Source organism: Peromyscus maniculatus, chromosome 19 (genome assembly GCF_049852395.1).
Source record: "Peromyscus maniculatus bairdii isolate BWxNUB_F1_BW_parent chromosome 19, HU_Pman_BW_mat_3.1, whole genome shotgun sequence".
Classification (NCBI taxonomy): Eukaryota; Metazoa; Chordata; class Mammalia; order Rodentia; family Cricetidae; genus Peromyscus; species Peromyscus maniculatus.
In genome coordinates this window covers 65,035,626-65,058,409 of record NC_134870.1, presented here as the reverse complement: position 1 = coordinate 65,058,409, position 22,784 = coordinate 65,035,626, and the positions used below count along the sequence as shown (strand labels likewise).

The 22,784-nt window shown below is 44.0% G+C and overlaps 1 protein-coding gene across 3 annotated transcripts; it reads left to right on the top strand.

Annotated features, from left to right (window-relative positions):
* Positions 1–1,899: 1,899 nt before the first annotated feature.
* Positions 1,900–22,067, top strand: Elac1 (elaC ribonuclease Z 1). Of its 3 annotated transcripts, none has more exons than XM_076555475.1 (4): positions 1,900–2,031; positions 9,575–9,739; positions 14,785–15,249; positions 17,808–22,067. In XM_076555475.1, exons 2-4 carry the CDS (start codon positions 9,583–9,585, stop codon positions 18,287–18,289), a joined length of 1,104 nt encoding a protein of 367 aa, XP_076411590.1. In that variant the 5' UTR covers positions 1,900–2,031; positions 9,575–9,582; the 3' UTR covers positions 18,290–22,067. The 3 variants fall into 3 exon arrangements, with proteins under 3 accessions (XP_076411590.1, XP_076411592.1, XP_076411591.1); XM_076555477.1 differs by lacking the exon at positions 1,900–2,031 and adding an exon at positions 3,260–3,278; XM_076555476.1 differs by lacking the exon at positions 1,900–2,031 and adding an exon at positions 5,168–5,282.
* Positions 22,068–22,784: the final 717 nt, after the last annotated feature.

Below are 22,784 nucleotides of genomic sequence, written 5' to 3'. Positions count from 1 at the left end.
ATGTGAAATTCCCAAAGAATCAATTTAAAAAACTATGTTTAAAAACAGAAAGAAAAGCCGAAATTTTGTACCTTTCATTTAGATTCCCCACTTGTCAGTTTTAAGTTAGTTTATCTATTTTCTTTATAGCACAGGCAATCCTTCACCTTCAGTTTACATTACCAAAGGAAGGCCTTTTCTTAGACATGCATCTTAAGGACAGAGTCTAACTTGATCATTAAGGCTCAAGGAGATACCCACTGAACGTATAAAAGTCAAAACGGGAAACTCGTCCTACAGACTGAAAGTACCTGTAAGATGGACATGCCTTTCTCAAAATCATTTTAGGCCAAAATGTTTTACTTTTAAAATTTATAATGAAGCTAAGCCATGCATGCTTCTAGAAGGAAAGGGAAGGAGACAAAATAAGCATAGATTCTTGGATCAAACACCAGACCATCTAGTTGCCAACCTGGGATAGTTCCATCCCTGGGCCAGGAATTGCTGGCCCATCCAAGATAGTCACTACTGGGCAAGGGACATCATTCCCTGTGGATTCAGAGGTGATTTTTTACCCTCATGGGTCAGACACATGGTCCATCTAGTGTAAAGCTGGGGAACTGGTGCAGAATTCCCCACCTGGATCAGACACCACTGTCTGTCCAGTGTAAAAGTTTAAGGACAGACACACAGAGCAGCTGAGGTTTGAACAGACTTGAATGAGAACTCCTGAAGTCTAAATTTACCTATGTGAGCCTTAAAAGTTACAGAAGTTCTTCAAAACATCATTTAGTGAGCCCCCAGAATTGGAGTCTCACAAAGAGAAAAGTCAGAGGTTAAATCACAGCACTGAGGAGGGGAAGGAGGCAGGGAGAGTTGTCCTTGAGGAGATTTATGAAGCAGACCAGTAAATCAGCTGTGAGGAGGCGGGGTTCCCTTTGCTGAAGCTATTCGCTTGACAGAGAGAAAACAAGAGTACCAACAACCACCTTGAGCAGATAGGAAAGGAACAGAGAGTGCGTCTACGATGTAGGATCACGAGAGAGTACAGAAGCAGCCATTCCTAACAGGTTTTAGATTTGGGCTTATCCCACACATGAACAGGAATGTGAGCTAGAGATCGAGAAGCCGGTGATCCACTCTCAGGCGTGCCTTCCAGGAAGAGCCAATAAAGTCCCTTCTAATGCAAGAACGCGGCACTGATCCATCTAAGAGATTACTATCTTTGGTGCCAGTGGCACTCATCAAACACCAGGTAGATCTCCAGCCAGAAGAACAGGAACAAAGAACCGAGACAACACGGAAGCCAATGTTAGCAGCGTTCTAGCTTCATTTCTGCGGCTGTGATAAAAGTTTATTCCTAAATAGCAAACTGAAACACGAGTACGCCTTTAATCCCGGCGCTCTCGGGAGGCAGAGGCAAACACAGATGGTTTTCGGTGTGTTCCAGGCTAGCATGGTCTACACAGCAAGTTCACACCTAGCCAGGGTGACATAGTGAGACCCTGTCTCAAAACAAACAAACACCCAAACAAAATCCTTAAATATGATCAGAGGTTTAAGAGGCACGTGGTTATGCTGACAATGCACTCCGATGCCAAGTGTTTTCCTCTCAAGGCACAAGCTTACACTTTCTGGTTTTGCGGTTCATCCCAACCAAAGACTCAAAAACTTAAGAGAAGCGCACGTAGGTGCCGCACATCAGGGAAAACATTCTTGCCTGGAAAACAGGGCAGGAGAATCAAACCGAAGGCGGAAGAGTAAACGTTTTCACTTTGGGGTCCCAGCCGGCAGCGCCTTGGAGACTTGGAAGTGGGTGGGGACGGACCCCGCGACCTCGCGACCCCCCCCACCCCAAATCCAGGCGGTGCAGTCCGACTGGCCTGGCGGGGGCCACCGAGCGCGGACCTCCCGCGCACCCTCCCGCGCGCCTAGAGCGGCAGCGCCGGACCGCGGGGCGGCGCACTTCCGGCCGCGCGTCGCCGCTCCTGCACTGCTGGGCCTCGGAGCCGGCCTGCGCCTCCCTCGGCTCCGGCGGGCCTCGCAGAGAGGGTGAGTGGGGCAGGACGCCCGAGGGGGGCGGGCGCGCGTCCTCGGAACTCGCAGGCCCGCGGGGCGGGCGCAGAGGTCCCGGGAGCGCCGGGCAGCGAGGACGCGCCGCGTGGTGCCCCGGGCTTGCGGTGGCCGCAGGCCTGGCCACTCACTCTCAGGCCCACGCAGCTCCTGCAATCTCCAAAAAAAAAAAAAAAACATCGAAGGGCGGCGTCCTCAGCCTCCCGCACCCCAGGCCTGACACGGCCAGCCTGGACACTGAGGAGCGGCTGGTCTCCGCTGGTCACCCAGGTGCTGTGGGAGGCCCCTCGGTCAGCAGAGATTGTGATCTGCAGCCAGGCCCCAAGTGACAAGTGACAGCCTTGTCAAGACTGACATTACTACGCACTGTCTCGAACGTGTGGATGATGAGAGTCTTGAGAAAGCGAGCAGCTGTTTTTTGTTTTGTGTTGTTTTTTTTTTTTTTTTTTTTTGTCCAAGAAGACAGGGACCGGATGTGGTTTGCTCTCATTTAATGCCTAATACCTAGAGAGATGCATGTCACAAAACCACCATTGCTTAAATCGTTGCTGTTTGCCACCTGACCTACCAGGAGGGTTTTGATTATTGAGTCTATTTTTTTAAAGTTTTTATTGGAGAAATTTTCAAGCATATATGGAGAAACATTCCCAATTCATGGTCAAGCTTGTTTCACCCATTACCGTACTCTTTCCCACTGTTTCAAAGCGATTCTGAAATGTCCCGTTGCATCTGCTAAATGCTTGTCGATAAGACAAGATAGCTGGTTTTTTTTTTTTAAACATAAAGTCATCATCAGTCTAGTTAGCCTTTCATGTTATCATCTATTACCCAATTAGTGTTTACATTTCCTCTACTGTCTCTTCCCTTACCAGTTAATCCAAATCAGGAGCCATGCAAGTACACATATTTCAGACCAGTGATGTCTTCCGTCTCTTTTGCTCTCCTAATCCCTTCTCTTTTTTCCCCCTTGTACAAGCCATGTGTTCTATGTATATTTTCCTGCAACCTGCATATTGCACGCCCCCCTTTTTTTAAAATAATCTCCCTGGAATTCTTTTGTAAAGTGGTATTTAGCCTTTTCTGGTTTTGGTTCTACTTTTGGCAAGAAAACCTCATGGAGGCCTACTGTGTGCATGGAGGCCTGTTTATTTCCTGCTGCATTATCAAGATTTAAATAAGATCTTGCCTCTCTTCATGGATCTTTCATATACAAAGCACTCCTTGGGGTAAGCAGATAACTGAGTAAGGAACAACTCACAACTGCGGCCGAACTGTCACCTAGGAGCAACGCCCATGAAATAATGGATCTTGCCAGTGATCATTAGTAGCTGTTAACATCAGAAAAGGAGACATTCCAGCACTGTGTCAATCCTGTAGGAAGCACCTCATACCACTGAGAAAGTACTTTTGGAGCAGTGGGGATCAAGTTGGAGTGTAGATGGATCAAGGTTGCCCAGGAGTTGATAATTTGAAGTTTTGTGAATACTCTGTGGCAATGTATTATACTGACATTTCTAATTCTGCATGTGTTTGGAATCTTGTTTTTGTTTCAAGACAGGGTTTCTCTAGCCCAGGTTGGCCTCAAACTTTTGGTTTTTCAAGACAGGGTTTCTCTGTAGTTTTAGTGCCTGTCCTAGAGCTCACTCCGTAGACCAGGCAGGCTGCCTTGAACTCACAGAGATCCCCCTGGCTCTGCCTCCTGAGTGCTGGGATTAAAGGCGTGCGCCACACTGCCCTGCTGGCCTCAAACTCTTAATCCCTCTACTTTAGCCTCCCATCATGCTAGGATTTGAGGTGTTCATCAACACACCCTGTTGGAATTTGTGTGTGGATGTGTGTGCACACCTGTGTACACATGTATGTGCAAATGTGTGTGGAGGCCAGACGTCAATGTTGCATGTCTTCCAGATTACTCTCTACCTTAATTTTTTGAGACAAGGTCTTTCCAGTCACAGATTGTCTAGATTGGTTGTCAGTGAGTTCCAGGGATCTGCTTGCCTGCTTCCCCAGCCCTAGGGTTATAGACACCCCTGCCAGATCCAGATTTTTAGGTGAGTGCTGGGGATCTGAACACAGATCCTCATGCTGTGTGTCAGGTACTTCATTCAACTGAGGTATCTCTCTAGCCTCTGAAAAATTTCAACTCGTGTTTTTGTTTTGTTTTTTTAAAGATAAGTCCATACTGTGTAGCCTTAGGTGGCCTGGAGCTTGCTATGTAGACCATTTGTAGATCTGCCTGCCTCTGTCTTCCAATAGCTGGTATTAAGGCCATGTGCCATCATGCCCCGCCTGAAATTTTTAATAAAGCATATTTTAACATTGACTAATGACTTCAGGTTATGATCCTTGGGTTATGGTTTTCTACCAAGGCGTTCTTGCTTGTTTGTTTCATTTGCTAAGCTGGTTTGAGAGTATCTCATGTAGCTCCATCTGGCCTTCAAGTTGCTACGTAGCTGAAGCTGGTTTTGGTTTCCCAGATCCTCTTGGCTCCACCTTGTAAGTGCTGGAATCACAGGTATGCACCACCTAACATGCTCACTAAATAGTTCTAAATGTGACTGTTAGAATTACAGGGGAACCACCTCTCTGCTCCTTTGAAAACTACTACACATGTGCCTTACAGAATTTCCTATCTAACAGTTCTGGGATGGGACTAGTCATTGGTGTTTTCAAGCTGCCTGAATAATTATGATATGCTTCCAGTTTTTCCAACCTCTTGTCTACATCCATTATTCGTTAAGGATTGCAAAATGATTATGTAAAATAGGCTTAGAAGACTCAGATGAGAGATTAGGAAATACTGTCTGAGAATGGAAATGCCCAACCCGAAGAGCCCTGACTTGAGATGTATTTGAGTTTTGATGACTTGGACTCATAGCTAAATTCACATATACATATCATCTGGCTTTCAATTCATCTTTTTCTATAAATAATAGCACTGCTCTTGGCAAGGCACAGACACATTGAGAACTTCTCTTTCCCCAGTTCTGGACAGAACTGTAAAGAAACTCATTTCTTTCCATCAGTTTCTGTCTTCCAGTTTTTCAGTGCAGTGGCAAACAGCATGAGCCTTAGATTCCAGTAACAATTATATCCTGTTCTTCCTTCTGCCTTTTACTAGCTCTAAGTTAACTTCCTATGGACTGTTATCCCTACCTCTTGAAAATTGCAGTGCAATAAGGAAGGAATGCAATAAGCCTGTACACACTAAACTACTTCATTGTCAAAAGGTAAGCTTAGTCTTAGAGGCAGAAAGGTGAAGTAACTCATGGAAGGGATGCTAACAGTAACCCTAATGCTTGGGTGTAGATAACCACCTTGTGTGTGAGGCGTGTGCAGGGCAAAGAGTGGGGAGCTGTTTCCCAAAATGGAAAGGAAAGCTAAATGTTGTGTAGCTATAAAAACATGTTTGGCCTTTTGCTACATTAAAAAATTCACTATTAAATACAAAGCAAAAATAAATAAAACATTTCTCATTGCAGCTGAAAACAAATATGTAAGTTACCAGACATTGTCCTGTCCATCTCCCATCATTCCAAAGATCCAGGAGACCGCCAGCATTAATGATGTTGTTTACCCTTTCCCCACACTGTCTTATGTAAGTGTAGGGCTTGGAGCATTGTTCTAGAACAAGATTATATTGTAACCATTTATAATTTTCCCATTGTTATCCTGGTAGTTACAGATCAGAGTGTTTACCTATAGAATGTAATTCAGTAGAATAATTAATATTAAGAACATACACTAGTAATTTTCCTGTTGACATAGAAATTGCTTCTATATTTTAGCCTACCCAGAAGCACCAAAGTAAGCATTATTATACATAAATATTTATTTCTATAAGCTAGATTCCAGAAAATGAGATTGCTTGGATTTATTATCAACACTATCATTACTGGCAATATTTGTCAAATTATTATCCCAGAGTGTAACAGCAATTCACCCCTCCACCATCAGTAACTTGTAATTACATCTGTTTCCCCATTTCCCATCACCCCAAGTAGCTCTGGCTGGCATGGCTTGATTAGTAGCTGCCAGCTGATGTGTGGGGAATTGAGTCTCTTTGTTCTTTAATTTGCTGAGCACTTTTAATGCTTATTAGTTTTTTTAATGTATTCTATGATTTGGTATATATCTTCACTTTTGTGTGTGTCAGTATTTTTTTTATTAAGTGCATTTCCATAGACTAAAGTGAGCTGGAAAGGGCTCGTGAGGCAGTCAGAAGACAGCTTGTGAGAGGTGACTCTATTTCCACCTTGTGGGTTCTGGGGATTGAACTCAGGTCTTCGGGCTGGGCTACAAGCTCCCTTACCCAAGGAACCACTTCTCTAGCACCACATAAACATTTTAAGAGGCTTTAATCTCTTAAAAACAATTTTCACTTTCTTTAAATTTTGAGAATCTCATAACAAGTACTGTATTTATATTTCTACCTCTCCCTTTTCCCCTTCCAATTCATCTCTGCTGCCTCCTACAAATTCATGACCTCTTCTTTAATTACTACTGTTCCATACATACAGACAAATAGGTATCTACAACCTACTGAATCCATTTAGTGTTGCTTATGTGTGCATGTATTTAGGGCTGACCAGTTGGGATTGGTTAACGGGAGTGGAGGAAGCCCTGAGTGAGTGTGTGCTGTTGACATGGCCCATGTCATGGACCATAGCCATAGACCCAAGGGGAAAACACAAAGCCTACCTACCCCTCCCCACCCAGGGTGAGGCTCAGTGGGATGGCCAAGCCTTCCTCAGGAGTCCAGGTGTGAGTGTTGACAGTATGTGCTGATGTCCACCTTAGCACCATCCCCCTTTAAGGTCTGAAGACTGCCCCCCTACAGAGACTGCTCCTGCTGAGATTAGCTAAACTTGCCTCCTCAATCCAGCTGTATGCCATAACCCTGCCTCCTGGTTCAGCTATGTGCAGTAATCCTCTGTTCAACTCTATATAATAAACACACCGAGCTTCTGGCTGTTGGGTCTGTCCGTCAGATAGCCCAGTCCATCCAACTCCAGCTATCTGTGTATGTCTATGTATGTTTGTCTTTTCTTTGTTCCCTTGTGCCTTAGTCAGGCCCATCCCTGGATCCACAGCAGATGACCTGTCAGGTAGCTTGTCTCTGAAGAAAACAGATTCTTCCTCTCTAAGCACCCATAGATTGTGCTCGTCATCTAGGGGTGGCACCTTTTGAAATTTCCGCCGTCCATGTGGCCATGTGGACTGGTGTTATCATTTGCAGCCCTGTTTAGGCAGCCATGCTGTTGAGACTTCACATGTGCAGCTTCTCTCACATTTGGAAGGCCCTACCTAGCAGCAGGCATCCTGTGTAGCGCAAATTCTAATTGGTCTTAATAAGAAAAACCCGGAGTCAGATATTGGGGTAAATACTGAAAGATCAGAGGAGCAGCCAAAGTCACCTCTTACCTCTCCGGCTCCCCAAACCAAAAAGGGGCCGAGCTCCTGTCTCCACCCACCTTATATTCCTCTCTCCGCCCAGCCATATCACTTCCTGTCTCCTTCTATACAGACCTCCAGACCTCTATGGTTAACTAAAGGCTAGCTCCACCCTCTGATCTTCAGGCAAGCTTTGTTAGAGCACAAACAAAATATCACCACAGTCCTGGTCATCTGACTCCTAAAAACTCTTTCTGCCCCTTCTGAGTGTTTTCTCTCAGCCTGAGGTTTTGTGGATGTTTACTTTTTCTGTCATTTGACTGAGTTTTTGGTACACAGAAGTTACAAAATGGTATAACATTGTGTTTAAATGTCAGAGCTTCTTGCCTTTGCAAGGAAGACTTTCTCACTCCCCCAAGACATTCTCCTGACCCCCCACCCAGTGTTGGGGATGGAACCAGAGCCTCCTGCGTGCAGGGCAAAGGCTCACCCATCGAACTGTATCTGCAGCACTCTTCTAATTTTTAAATCATATCTTACCATTTTTTTTGTATTTAAATTTCTATCTCGTGTGGAAGTGGTTATTCATAAGTTGCAGCTAACTCATTTATTGCGTGTGACGCGCATCTCCAGTCACAGACACAGATCAGAGGTGGCACCGTGCCTAGAGCTTGTGAGACTAGTGCCAGGAGTTGGCAGAAATCTGCACATTGACTGGGTTGCAGATCACTGAAAAGAGCAGATACAGTCCCAGCGTATGGCAGCTCTTCTGGCCTGTGCACGGGTCTGTGTTTGAGCAGGGCACTTGGGGGAGAAGGCAGAGGTGCACTCTAACCAACCATGAACTCTGTCCTTGAGGGAAGGACGCCATTTGCATTGCTGTGAAGTATCAACACTGTTATCCAGCACCCTGATCCTTCAGAGGAAGGGCTGGTCACCATGGCCACCACGTGGTGAGCATGATCAAATACTATCTCTTGTTCAGAATCTTAGCCAGAACCAAACCCAGGTGGGGCTTAGTGTTTATCAGGACTTTAAAAAATGAACTAGTACAAACAAGTATGGAGCCTTCTCATAGACCTTCTCACCCTTCACTCCCCATTTCCTTCTGTACTAACATTAGTCTGGTAAGTGCATGAGCCAGCTTTGACAATTATTAACAAATGTTGTTTGAATTTTTGTGTTGTGTGCTGTGTGTACCGATACATAATAACATTTCTCTGTCTGTATATGTGGTACTGGGGTCAAATCCAGAGCTTTCTATGTGCTAGGTAAGTGCTTTACCAGTTACATGCCCATTTCCATATAATGACATTGCTGAGTTGATGCTGTCATATAGAACGGCTTTGTTTCCTTACAAATGTGCTTCCTCTGTTAATCCTCTCCCTGGTATCACTGGCAAACACCCATCTTTTCACTGTCTCTGTAGTTTGTCTTTTTTAGACTGTTGTAGGGTTGGAATTCAACTATAGTGCTTCACTTGTAGTGCCAGGTACTAAGCCCAGAGCCTTGTGTGTGCCGGGCAAGAGCTCTACCCATTGAGCTAATGCCCAGCCCTTCAACTATAGGATTTTAAAAATATATATTTATTGATTTATTTGTGTATGGAGGGAGTGTGGAGGTAAGGGGGCACCAAGGACCTGGTTCCCTCCACCATGTGGATTCAGGAGTCAAACTCGGGTTGTCAGTGTAGTGGCAAGTGGCTTAACCTGCTGAGTCCCAGAACTGTAGCGGTGTGTGTGTGTGTGTGTGTGTGTGTGTGTGTGTGTGCGCGCGCGCGCGCGCGCGCGAGCATACATGCATGTCCGTGCCCATGTGTGTGCGGTTATATAAGGTCTGGTGACCTGTAGTTTTAACCAGTTAAGACATAAGCAGGCCTGGGGCTGTAGTTCAGTGGTAGAGTACTGGCACTATTTTAAACCACCAAACAGATCATTTTAACCAGAAAATAACTAGGGATCAAAGGTATAGCTCCATGTAGATAGAGCTCATGTTCAGCAAGTGTGAAGATCTGGGTTCAATCCTAGCACCAAAAATCAAACAATCACTCCATCAGTCAGTAAATCTCAGAGGAATGTGTTTTGGTGCAGTGATTTTTTAATAACCCCCAGTGATATTTCTGTTGCAGGGTGGAAGATGTCTATGGATGTGACTTTCCTTGGGACAGGAGCAGCATATCCGTCCCCAACCCGGGGTGCCTCAGCTGTGGTTCTTCGGTGTGAGGGCGAGTGCTGGCTCTTTGACTGTGGGGAGGGGACACAGACTCAACTTATGAAAAGCCAACTTAAAGCAGGTCAGTGTGCATCCCACTTACTCAGATTTCCCCTCGGTCATGTTTCATGTATTGACTCTTGACTCTTCCATAAAAGCCCTAAGGAAGCATCCACTTCTGAACCAGAGCTCTGTCTGACAAGCCTTGAAAGAGTATCGGGCATCCAGCAGTGCCTGCTGAATGTCCTATGTGCCTTTACTTGCTTCTCACTTGGCCTGTGAGTGTGAGGGAAGGATTTACGAAGGCCTGGGCATGCAGGATATCGAGAGACAAGTGGTGTAGCAGATGGACCCTGTCCTAACCAGGGAGTGGTGGCCACGCTGCCCTCCACCAGGAGACAGTGTTCTGGGAGAGTGCAAAGGGCAGGAGAGGGGCAGACGAGGAGGACACTGCTACTCCTCCTGCGATCACGGTAGCCCTCTCAGACAAGGTTATCTCTGAATTGCTGAGAGAGGGGAAACCCCTGGCCTGGCGAGAAGGGAAGTCCAGTTGAGGGAGTGGAGTAGCCAAGACTAGCCCCTGGAGGCAGAGGAACCCCGTGTTCAAAACTCGCAGCCTGAGCCAGGCAGACCTGGTGTTAGGTCCAGTTGTATCTCAGGCTTGACCTTAGCAGAGCAGCAGGCTTAAATTTGCTTTTCTTGTCCCAAAGAACAGGCATACAAACTGCCTAAGAGAAATGTCATAAAGCAGGTATGTGGTACTTGCCTGGAATCCCAGAACTCAGGAGGTAGAGAGGATTGTGAGTTAGAGGGCAGCCTGAGCTACACAGTGAGACCTTGTCTCCAAAAACAATTGAAGGAATTATATATATTAAATAATTTGTGTCCTACATGGCTGCTTCCTTCTCACCATTTAAATCTTTAAAAATAATTTCTAATAGCTCATCACTTTTCAGGTTTTCATCATTTAAGTCTCATCTCAAAGGCTCTTTCCTCGGGATTTTCTGAACCTCCTGGGTTAAGTATCCTCTCCCTCCCCTAGTCACTCCTTTATTTTATACTATTTTTATTAAGAGCGTCATTAGTGTCTGGAACTATGCTATGTAAGTAGTTTGTTTTTGTGCTTGCACGTTGATGTGCAGTCAGGTAGGTCTAGTGACACCTGGGTGCCTGGTAAATGCCTCACAAGCCCCTGTTCATTGTGAACAGATGGACATTTAGGGGCTCCCACTTCTGAGGTCTTGATAAATCACAGTTGCTACAGCTCATCAGAGGGTGTGCACTTGGTATTTAAAGAAACATACTTCTAGTGTCCAGGGACCAGAAGCTGTCAGTCATGTAGATATAGGAAACAAAGGAGGGATTTTTAAATACTTGCAGCCTGAAAGAGGGGGCACTAATTGTGGTAGAATGCATGCTTAGGATGTGTACCACCATGTTCCAGTCCCCATCGTGGAAACCAAAATCAACAAAGCAAAAGAAATGAGGATTAAGTGATTTCTAAAAGCATTACAAAAGCACAATCTTAACACAATGGTAAAATTTAAAAATGGGACTATGTGCAAGACCTTGAGTTCAGCCTCCAACACTAAAAAAAGAAAAAAATTAAATTATATATATGCGTGTGTGCGTCTCTGTGTGTGTGTGTGTGTGTGTGTGTGTGTGTAATATGACAATTGAGCACTCTACCACTGAGCCAAATCCTAGTACTTTTTACTTTTCTAGGTTTTTATTTTGAGATAAGATTTTGCTAAGTTACCCATTGACTATTCTGGAATTCACTCAGTAGTCCAGGAAGGCCTTGAATTTGTCGTTGGAATAGTAGACCTGGCCCATTTTAAGAGTATATGGGGTGGGGGGGGAGCTAGAGTTGGAGGGAGGAAGGGAAGGAAGAAAAACACGTTGCTGTGGCTGCTCTGGTGACTGACACATTCCTGTTAGCCTAGTATTTAGGTTGTAGTAGCCAAAGGATTAGGAGTTCAAGGTTATCCTCTATATTTGAGTCAAGCCTGAGCTACGTGAGACCTTGTCTCAAAAGAACAAAACTTAATTAGAAAATTTTTGAATGCATATTTTTATTGAAGAAATTCAAATAAAACAAAACTAAAATGTATAAATAAGCAAAGCCCAAGTCTTCTTCACACAGACGTGCCCTCCACCCCAACACACATACACACACCTCTCTCTCTTTTCTAGGAGGCAGAGTTCCATATAGTCCAGGAAGCGTTGAACTTGTTACATAGCCCATGACTTTGACTATCAGTCCTCCTGCCTCTACATCCAAGTGCTGGGATTATAGGCATGCACCGTAACATCCAGTTTCATGTAGTACTGGGGAGTGAATTCACAGCTTTGTGAATGGGTGATAGGCAAACACTCTACTGAGTAAATGTCCATAGCTCCCACAGGTACATTTTCTATGAATACAGATGTGGTAATGGTATGGATATGTATAAAAGTATGTGTAATTTGCCTAAATGGAACCACACTTTGCTTGACATTAGCTGCTTTTTGTTTTAGCTGAACAGATATATCATACACTGTGGGACAGTATATTTAGTTGCATTATCATGTCCAACTAAGGATGCCTAGTGTTCTGCTTCTCTGTGGCCAGTGTTTCCCCACCACTTCCTTCTTCTTAGGGGAAAGGAATCGAGTGTGATTTTTACTCTTCATCGGATAGCTTCCTCATACCTTTCATAACTGTGGTTGCCATTCCTTGTCTCTCAGAAATCACATTTCCTGAAAATGAAAGAACTGGTTACTGTGGGAAGCAGTTCTCTCTCCCTTTGTGTGCTGCACTTGGCTTTGTTTTGCAGTAGATAGAGTGAGGAGACCTAGAAAGTCTGATGTTGGCAGTTTTGAGGCCAACATGGGACCTGGACTCAGTGGCTGCTGTAATTCTTTTGTTTCTAGAGCCCTTGGGTCATATTGAGAGACAGCCTGAAAGGGAAAAATGGGGAAATTTAAGGAATATCCTTTCATTTGAAGTTGAAAAAAAAAAAAAACAGCAAAATGAAGGCTCACAAGAGGCCTGGGGGTATAGCTCTGTGAGAGAGCGCCTGCCAAGTGTGTGTGGCACCCTAGATTGAATCTCCAGCACCATACAGAAATTACAAAACAAACCTGGAGAAGAGCAAAGGCGACGTGTGGAAGACATCTATAGAGAGAAACCTTGTGGAACTAGAGAGCACATCCTGGGGGAGGGGGTCCTCAAGGACCCACGTCAGCCTCTGAGCCAGCCTGGGCGTAGTCATTCTGGGAAGCTGTGCTATGAGAGCATTTGCTGTCAGAACAAATCACAGTGTGATAAACTGTTCCTGTTCTTTTATGGTATCAATAAACTGCTCCTGTACTTTTATGGTATCATATACTTCAGATAGGTGGCCCTTGAGCCTGTTCTACTGGAAATGTACTGGTTGTGATTGTTACTTTCAAAATGCCTGTGGTGCATCTCAGAAAATGCTGATGTGGCATCCTGCCATTTACCAGCAGTGAATTCAGTTTGTCATTAGCTAAATCAAGTTACAACCCAAGCCAGTGTGCACGAAAAAGCTGGTGTGTAGGTTCAGCCTGGAAACAAGAGTTGGGCCCCTGGGCCCTTGTGCGGTCTGATCAGGGATCTACTGTAGCCTGCATGCTGGCATCTGATGTCCACGACCTTCCTCATTCCTGCCTCATTCCTCTTCTAGTTTTCTTAGTCTTCCTTCTCCCAGTCTGTGTCCTGTTTGTCCTGTCCTCCACAGCCTCACTAGGACACATAGCTCAGTCTTTGTTAGTGAATCCCTGTCCAGCAAGGAGACCTTAGAAGGCAGTTTTGGGTTTAGGCTTGAAACAGTCAATTAGAGCCACGGAACACTCCATTTTACATTATGTACATGTTTGCTCATCTCAGTGGGACTGATAGGGGACAGTGTGGCTGGAAAGATGCTTTGACACTTGAGGCCCATTTAGTTTTTTTTTTTTTTTGGTTTTTTCGAGACAGGGTTTCTCTGTGTAGCTTTGCGCCTTTCCTGGAGCTCACTTGGTAGTCCAGGCTGGCCTCGAACTCACAGAGATCCGCCTGCCTCTGCCTCCCGAGTGCTGGGATTAAAGGCGTGCGCCACCACACCCGGCGAGGCCCATTTAGTTAAGTGGGTTATCTTGGTGTGCTTTTATATTTCACATTTGGAATGTGAGAATATGTAGGAAAACACTTGAAAAGCTGTAAAACACTGAATTTGAAGATTTTCATAGAAAAAAAATACTATCGTATTTAAACTATCCTGTGAAGCTGGCCTTGGTAGTTCACGCCTATAATCCTATCACTTGGAAGGCTAAGGCAGGAGAATTGCCACAAGTTCAAGGCTGCCTGGATTACATAGTGAGTTCCAGGCTAGCATGGGCTATAGAGTAAGAGCTTGTCTCAGAAAGCAACCAAGTAGGGCTGGATAGATGTCTCAAGGGCAAGAATGCTTGCTGTCTAGCATGAGGTCCTGAGTTCAAATCCCTCATCTATGTGAAAAGCTGGATATGTCTGTGTGGTGCCTATAACCCTAGCATTAGTGGGTAGTCAGGGAGGCAGATTCTGGGAGCTCATTGGTCATCCAGCCAAGCCAAATGATGAGCTTTTGGTTTCTGAGAGACTCTGTCTCAAGATAATAAGGTAGAGAGCCATAGAGGAAGACTCCCAAACTCCTCCTCTGGTCTCTACATGCATATATATCCACATATTCATTGCATAGACTACACACCCAATACCCCATACACCCCCACACAGACACACATAAACAAAACCAATCAACCAACCAGCCAACTAACCAACTAACCAACCAACCCGACTGTATCTTTCTTTTTTCTGAAGTCACGCAGCAAAATGAAAGGAATAAATAAGTGTATGGTAACACACAGAACATCTAATTTCAGTTTACTGCTTTATATGTAAGTTCTTAGGCTTGTTTTAAGTTGCTTTGTTTGTGGAACTGAGGATGTTCTTCGGTGGCAGCGCAGTGGTAGACCAACTGTGTAGTATGCACAGGGTTAACTTCCAGCGTGGGGCTGAGAGGTGGGGATGCTGAGTCGAATAGTTTTGTCTTGGTTTTTATTTCTGAAAAGTTTCCTAATATATTTCTCTGTCTCAATCAAAAGGGAGAATTACCAAGATCTTCATCACACATCTTCATGGAGACCACTTCTTCGGCCTCCCGGGCCTCCTTTGTACGATCAGCCTACAGAGTGGCTCTGTGGTCACAAGGCAGCCTATTGAAATCTATGGCCCTGTAGGACTTCGGGATTTCATCTGGAGAACCATGGAGCTCTCTCACACAGAGTTGGTTTTTCCTTATGTGGTCCATGAGATAGTGCCTACAGCTGATCAGTGTCCTGTGGAGGAACTAAAAGAATTTGCCCATGTGAATGAAGCAGACAGCTCTCCCAAAGGACAGGGACGAACTATCTTGTTAGACACAGAAGAAAACTCCTACTGTCTGGTTGATGACGAGCAGTTTGTTGTAAAGGCATTTCGCCTCTTTCACAGAATTCCATCTTTTGGCTTTTCAGTTACGGAAAAGAAACGTGCAGGTAAACTCAATGCACAGAAGCTGAAAGACCTCGGTGAGTCTGCCTTGCTTTCTCTTTATCTGAGCTGTTTTAGCGGAAGCCACTGGGAGTGTCAGGGGAGCCTATTTCCTGTGTGGTCACAGTAAGCACTCACTTCCTTGGCCCAAATTGGCTTATTAAGGAATATCTTTAGGGTCCAAAGATGCTACTCAGAACAAAACTCGAATACTTAATATATTTGAATCTTTTCTTGTTAGCTTCCTAGATTCACATTCCTTTTTCTTTCCTTTTGGCTACACTGGGAATTGAATCTAGGACACATGCTAAGCAAGCACTGTCTTCCACTGAGCTAGATCTCCAACTTGTTCGTCTTTTCACCTGAGCCAGATTCTCACTAAGTTGCCCAAGGTGGCTTTGAATGTGAGATCATTCTGAGAAGCTGGGGTGCAGCCTGTATGACCAGGCCCAGCTCTGACTTGGTTGGCAGGGTGGTTTGAATTGAGCTGGTAAGTCCAGGACTTATTTTTATTTCCTTGTGCTTTTCTTTTTTGTTTTATTTTGGCCATGCTAGGGTTCAAGCCCATGTGCTCTCCCAGGAAGCTATACTCCAAATCTTCATGTCTTATTTTTGAAGTTGTTGTGTTTTTGTTTTTTTAAATCTGTTCCTATTTTTATTTTTGTTTGATACAGGGTTTCACTCTGTAGCCCAGCCTGGCCTACAACTCACTATGTAGCTCAAATTCAAATTCATGATCCTCCAGCCTCTTCCTCAAGATTGATTGGAATTGGAAATATACATAGTCCTCAGGTATGTTTTCAATGACATCTTTGTGTGAGGTGTGTGTGTCCTCTCATCCATGCATGTGCATGCAGAGGTCAGAGGTTGACATCAGGGGCCCTCAACTACTCTCTACCTTTTTGATACAGAGTCTCTCACTGAACCTAGAGCTCATTATTTTGGCTAGATTGGCTACCCAGCAAGACCCTAGGATCCACCTCTTTCTGTTCCCCAGTGCTGAGGTTACAGATGCACACCAACACACCTGGGTTTGACATGGGTGCTGGGGTCTGAACTCAGGTCCTCATCCTTGCCCAGCAGGCACTCTGCCCACTGAGGCATCTCCTTGGCTCTTCAATGATATCTTCAGTGTAAGGATTTTTGCCATGGGTCTTTACTTTACAGTAGCAGCCAGCTACCCCAAGAGTTTCCTTTTTATCCACCTTGCTTACTCATTCAATCTTGATTGAATTAATTTGGCATTCAGAACATTGCACCTTAACTAGTCTACATGTCATGGTTCATCATAGTGGAAAGGAAACACACAAAGATGGGCAAAGGTCCTCGAAGAATTTGTAATTTCTCCATGTGAGGCCATGATGCATAAGTGAGGAGACCCAAGAAATGGAGGTCTTTTCCTGGTCTCACCACGACACCTGGCATGGCGTGACTATTCCTGTTGAAAGAATAGTAGTGATTCATCTAATGCTTAGTTATTTTCCCCTACTAAAACAATATACTAGATAATGAGGAAACTGATATAGGTCGAAGGTATTTTTGTCATTGTGTAAATGGTTATATTTGGAAACTTTAAACATGATCTTTGTTGAAAATCTGTGTTGACCATGTATTTGTTTGTAAGTATTATCCACAATTAGTCTATATTAAATAACACTGAAGCTTGAAAATCTGGAACTGCTACCATATACCAAGAAGATTGATCATGTATGATTGCCTGAACTACCCCTTGACCTTGTTTTTGGTTGTTTTGCTTGGTGTGTGTGCATGTGTGTTTGCCATGGTATGCAGTAGAGGTCAGGGACAGCTTTTGGGAGTCAGTTCTCTCCTTCTATGTGGGTCTCGGTACCAACCTGAGGTTGTTAGCCTTGGCTGCAAGGGTCTTAACCTGCTTAACCTTAATCCCCCTGTCTCAAACTTGGGATCCCAGTAGTCCTGTCTAACAAGTTTTTTATTTAGTCAGTCAGTTCATAGACACTTGTTCTGACCAGAGATACTGATTATGTGTTTATTTAGATCCACTCTTTAATGTCGTAGTAAGTAAAGGATCCCCAAGAACTGTTATTCTCATGCAGAACAGAAAATCAAAGCTGGTATCTCGAGCATAGTAAGGCCTAAGTAATACTTCAGAGCTTAACAGTCAGCTCATACATGTGCTAGGAAAAGGTTTCCAGCATAAAGCCATTGTTCATAACAACAGTCAGCACTGAACTTTTAAAATGTTTAAATAACCAGTTGTCTACAAACAGAAAAGCATTTCTTGAAGTTTTGAAAATAATTGGATGCCTCTAATTTTTAAATTTTATTTTATGTGTATGGGTGTTTTGTCTGCATTATGTCTGTGCACCATATATATGTCTGGCACCCTCAGAGGCCCTGGAACTGGAGTTACAGACAGTTGTGAGCTGCCATGTGGGTGCTGGGAACTGACTCCAGGTCCTCTGGAAGAGCAGCAAGTGCTCTTATCTGCCAAGCCACCTCTCTCCAGACCCCGGGAGATACCTTTGCTGTTTGCTGTTTGCTATGCTGTAAAAGTTGTCTCTTTACAAACCATGATTCCATATCTCTGATGTAGTGTAATCTGTTTCATTATCAGGTGTACCCCCAGGTCCTGCCTACGGGAAACTGAAAAATGGAATTTCTGTTGTTTTGGATAATGGAGTTACAATTTCTCCCCAAGACGTCTTAAAAAAGCCTATGGTTGGAAGAAAAATCTGCATACTGGGTGACTGTTCTGGGGTTGTGGGTGATGGAGGAGTGAAGCTGTGCTTTGAAGCAGACCTGTTGATCCATGAAGCAACTCTGGATGATTCTCAGATGGACAAAGCAAAAGAGCATGGCCACAGCACACCGCAGATGGCAGCAACATTTGCAAAGCTGTGCCGTGCGAAGAGGCTGGTTCTAACTCACTTCAGTCAGAGATACAAACCAATAGCCTTGACTAGGGAAGGAGAGACGGATGGCATTGTCGAACTGAGAAAGCAAGCGGAGTCAGTGCTAGGGCTCCAGGAAGTGACTCTGGCAGAAGATTTCATGGTGATTGGCATTCCAATCAAGAAAGGAAGCCAGTGCTCCTGAATGCATAAACGTGGACACGGTTGTGCCTGTATTACCAGACCTGTGCTAAGGCTTTTGTTGGTGGTGGTGGTGATGAGCAATTTTTTTCTTTAGGTTTTGGATTTTTTTTTTCCTTAAAATTATTTTGGCCCTAATAATCCTAAAGATGGAGTTGGTTTGCTGAGCTGACTCAGTAGTGAGAGGGAACAGGATTTTTAACAGTAAATCATTTTTAAATGATAAAAATATCCAGCATCCTTCTTAAAGTGCAGATGTGACAAAATAATCGATTTTTCAGGGGTACTCCTTTGTGTCTCTGCCACAGATAGAAGCCAATACTCCACCCAGTGTCGGACTCAGCTTTGCCCAGCTTAACTGCCATTATCGGCAAAGTATCTAGGATTGGGTCCTCTTGGCTAAAACTGGCATTTTGGCAGTTTGCGTAGAATCTGTGTTCCTGACACAGAGAGAAATGTAGGAAGGCAGTCTTCGGGCAGTATTGATGACAACGTGTTGGGGGTATCATTGGACTAGTCAATGCAGGTTTGCACTAGGTTTTATCTTAGCATTTTATTCAACATTCTGGATTCTTTCAACACATGGTCCTGGGCAATCTACTATGAATTAGATATGGAGTTTTTTTTTTCTTGTTGCAGTAATTGAGGGGAGGTGGTGGCTCCACAGTAGTTTAGTCAGTGGGAGTCATGAATGCCATATGTTTTGCACAGTTTGGGTTAGTACTGCATAACAATGACCTCGAAATTCTAGGCCTGTTCAGAGACACAAAACTTGTATTCCCAATGTGAATATATGCTTTGCCAAAATTAGTGATGTAATAGGTTGAATTAATAGATAAGCTAAATCTTCCAGTAGATGGTAAAGGATAGGCATGTTAGAATGAAATGCCACATCAAGTGTTATTTGGAAAAAATGAGTCATCAAGTGAAGTTTATAACTGTGGGGAGAAATATTCACGATTCCACCACCCAGGGTGAGTATCTGCTTCAGGTCTAGGGCCCTGGAGCTGTGCCGTGAGCTGAGTGTGGAGGAGGACAGAGAGCTGTGGCTCTGCTTCCATAGACGGAGTCAGGAGTCAGCGCGGACCCTGACACTGCATTGCTAAAGCCCCCTGCGTGATCCTGAAAGACATGAGGGCTGGACTAGCCTCGGAGAAAAAAAGTCTTTTTCTTTTTCTATGTACTTAAATTGAGGGTATATATATAGATAGATGTTTTATAGATTCTTATACATATGTTTGTGTATGTGTATAGTTTATTCATGCATATTTTTACATGAAGGCTGGCCTCCCTCCACTATTTTCTTAAAATAAAGATATTTTATTGGATAAACAAAAACTAGGAGTTTATTATCAAAAAATCCTCGGTAAGAAACTCTGAGGTATTATTTTTGGCACAATAAAAATAATGAAAATCATAAAGGGGCAAGTAGATGAGTGATGTAGAGAAACACTGATTATAGGGCTTCAAAATAAAATGCTCACTAACAGACAAGTCCTTAACTACTGTTTTCATTAGCATTTTCTACAGCATTAAATGGTCTCTGAAAGTATGAATTTAGTGATTTTATTTCATTTTAGAGTTGGATCTTGGAGCACTGAGGTTGTTTTCTGTTAGTAGAAGTACTAACCCAAGCTGACTGGAGTTCTTCTGTTCAGATCTCTGTATCCCCAAGTCAGTCCTTCTTTCCAGCTCTCTCTGGATGTTAGTGACGTCTTAGTCGGGCATGGCGGCTCAAACCTGTTTCCTTTGCATTTGTGAGATCCAGGAGAGTCTGGCTACATAGTAAGACTTCATCTCAGAAGAAGAAAAAAAGGACAGAAAGAAATAAATCTGACTTATAAGATACATTTTCATGTATCTTATTCACATCCTAACCACCACACAGGAGTGGCCTGTTTTATTACTCTATGAAGATATGACTTCATCAATTTAAAACCCTCTCTCAAGTCCCACCCTCTCTCCATCTTCTCTCTCCCTTTTTAACAAGTCTCAAGGTGTAGCCCAACCTGGCCTCAAGCTTACAGAACTCCTGCTTAAGAGCTGGGGTTATAAGCATGCACTTATAATCTAACCATGTTTTGAATGTTTCTTTCCCAAGAAAGTTTTATAAATTTTAGGCTGAGAGTGTAGCTTGGTGGTTAGCGTGTCCGAGGCACTGGGTTTGATCTGTAGTATAAAAAGCAAAGATGATTTTTGCCTCCTCGTGCAAATATCCTTATTATGCCTTTAAGTTAATACTCATAATTCAACTCTGATTTCTTTGAATATTCTGATGCCACCTTGAAATTTTGCTACTTTTTCTATTATTAATGAAATAAAAATCCCTTTTTCTAGTGTATCCATCACAAATAGACAGTGATGACACTTATCTTACAGAGGTGTATGCTTGTGGTGAAATGTACTAGATCTGCCCTTACTAGCAGATTTGAGGGCTAATGAACTAAGGAAGGCCATTGGTGGGAATATTGCCTCCCCTCTTTCTCTTTCCTCTTTTCCTTTGAGATGGGGGTCTCATGTAGCCCAGACTAACCTTGAACTTGCTGTGTAGCCAAGGATGACCTTGAACTTCTGATGCTTCTGCCTCCACTTCCAGAATGCTGTGGTAGCAGTCATGTGCCACCATACCAGGTTTGAGTGGCGCTGGGGATGGAACCCGGGACTTTGTGCCTGCTAAGCAAATACTCCACCAACTGAGCCACATCCCAAAGCCCAAATACATGGAGTTTTTGTTTATTTTGTGTTTTATAAGGAATATTAAAGAGGAAGCGCTAGTGGTGACTTTGGATATTCTCTCTTGACAGAGAGCTAAGTTTAAGGAGAGACTATGGGGTAGTAGTGTGTTTGATTCCTAGGTCCCCACTTGACCACCACACCCCAAAAAAACAAGGGGGTAGAGGAGGGAAGACGAATGGTTAAAAGTGGATTCAGATTGTAAGAATGTATGAAAATGTAACAATGAAACTCGCTGTTTTGTACAATTAATATGTACTAATAACTTTTCTAAGTAAAGAAAGCCACCTTGGCAGAGAGGGTAGGAAGTTTGGGGAGGAAAGACTTACCCCTTTTGTTGGTGGCTTTGGAGTCACTGGCATGAAGGGTGTTGTGACCTGTATGTATATATCCATTTAGTATAGAGGTGCATCACAGCACCCATAGCGATAAACCACTTCTCTGAATAACTAGTTGTCTCCACATCAGTATTCCAGGCAGCTGACAGTTCAGCTCAAGTCCTTGTAACATTCCTGTTTACCATCTGTGCTGTAGCCAGAGTGGTGGTTCTTTCCCCGAAATGTAAATTTTTGCCATCTCTCCCCGACTTGAAACTTCGCAGTGGTCTGGCTTCACTCATCTCTCTAACTTAATCTTACCACCCAGTGCTACTCAAGTTTGCAGCCCCAGCTGTGTGGGCCACCTTTCAGTCCTTGACCAAGGTTTCCTGATGTTCCAGAGCCTTCAGTAGCCTGCTTCCTTCACCTGAACTAGCATTAGCCATTCCCCAAATCGACCTAGTGAACCTTCAGGCCACAGCTCTGCTGTCAGGCCTCGTCGTGGACTATGCCTGCCCAGCTCCTGCTAGGTGGTGTCTTTTTCTCAGCACCTACAGCCATCTTCCTGGCACTTGTCACTCACAGCTTCGTTTTGCCTCTGTATGTGATGTTTCTCCTTCACAGCAGCTCTGTAAGCCACACAAGGGCAGAGCTGTGTCTGCTTCTGTACCCCTTTATTACTAAGTCAGTGCCTAGAACATCAAAGGCATTCAATAAACAGTGTTGACTGGATCCAATTGTCTTGTCCCGTTATTTTGTTAATATTTAGTACTTTGTTCTCCAATGGATTTTTTTTTTCCTGATTCATGTTAAAAATACACAAAATGCACAGACCCAATCTCTGACACAGGAGGAGGAGGAGCAGAATCCTTGCTATGATGTTAATGGGCAAATCCTTATAAATAACATTCTGAAACTTTAGTTTGGTGACCTCAGATATGCAGACAAAACCCTAGAGTCAGGGAAAAGATTAGAGAAAGATTTTCTCTACCTGAGAAGGTGGATGCCAGCCTTGGCTGTATAAGGAGGGGGAGGGGAGCAGAGGGCTGAGCCTTAGGCAGTAGTCTGGAGATTCACACAGGATAGGGAAATGGTGTAAGAGCCCCATTCAACTGTTTTTGTTTGTTTTGTTTTCAAGACAGGGTTTCTCTGTGTAGCCCTGGCTGTCCTGGAACTTGCTTTGTAGACCAGACTGGCCTCGAACTCACAGAGATCCACCTGCCTCTGCCTTCTGAGTGCTGGATTATAGGCGTGTGCCACCACTGCCTCATTCAACTTTTTTAAAGGAAATAAGAAAACAGTTTATTCTGAGCCAATTAAGAGTCATTGTGACCTGGCAATACTGATACAGGTTACCTTGAGTGATGTGTTGTATTTACTGGTCTAGTTACCTGGAAGTTAATCCTTGCCTAGCCCTAAACTTTGAGGTCTGCTAGGTCCATGTTTAGA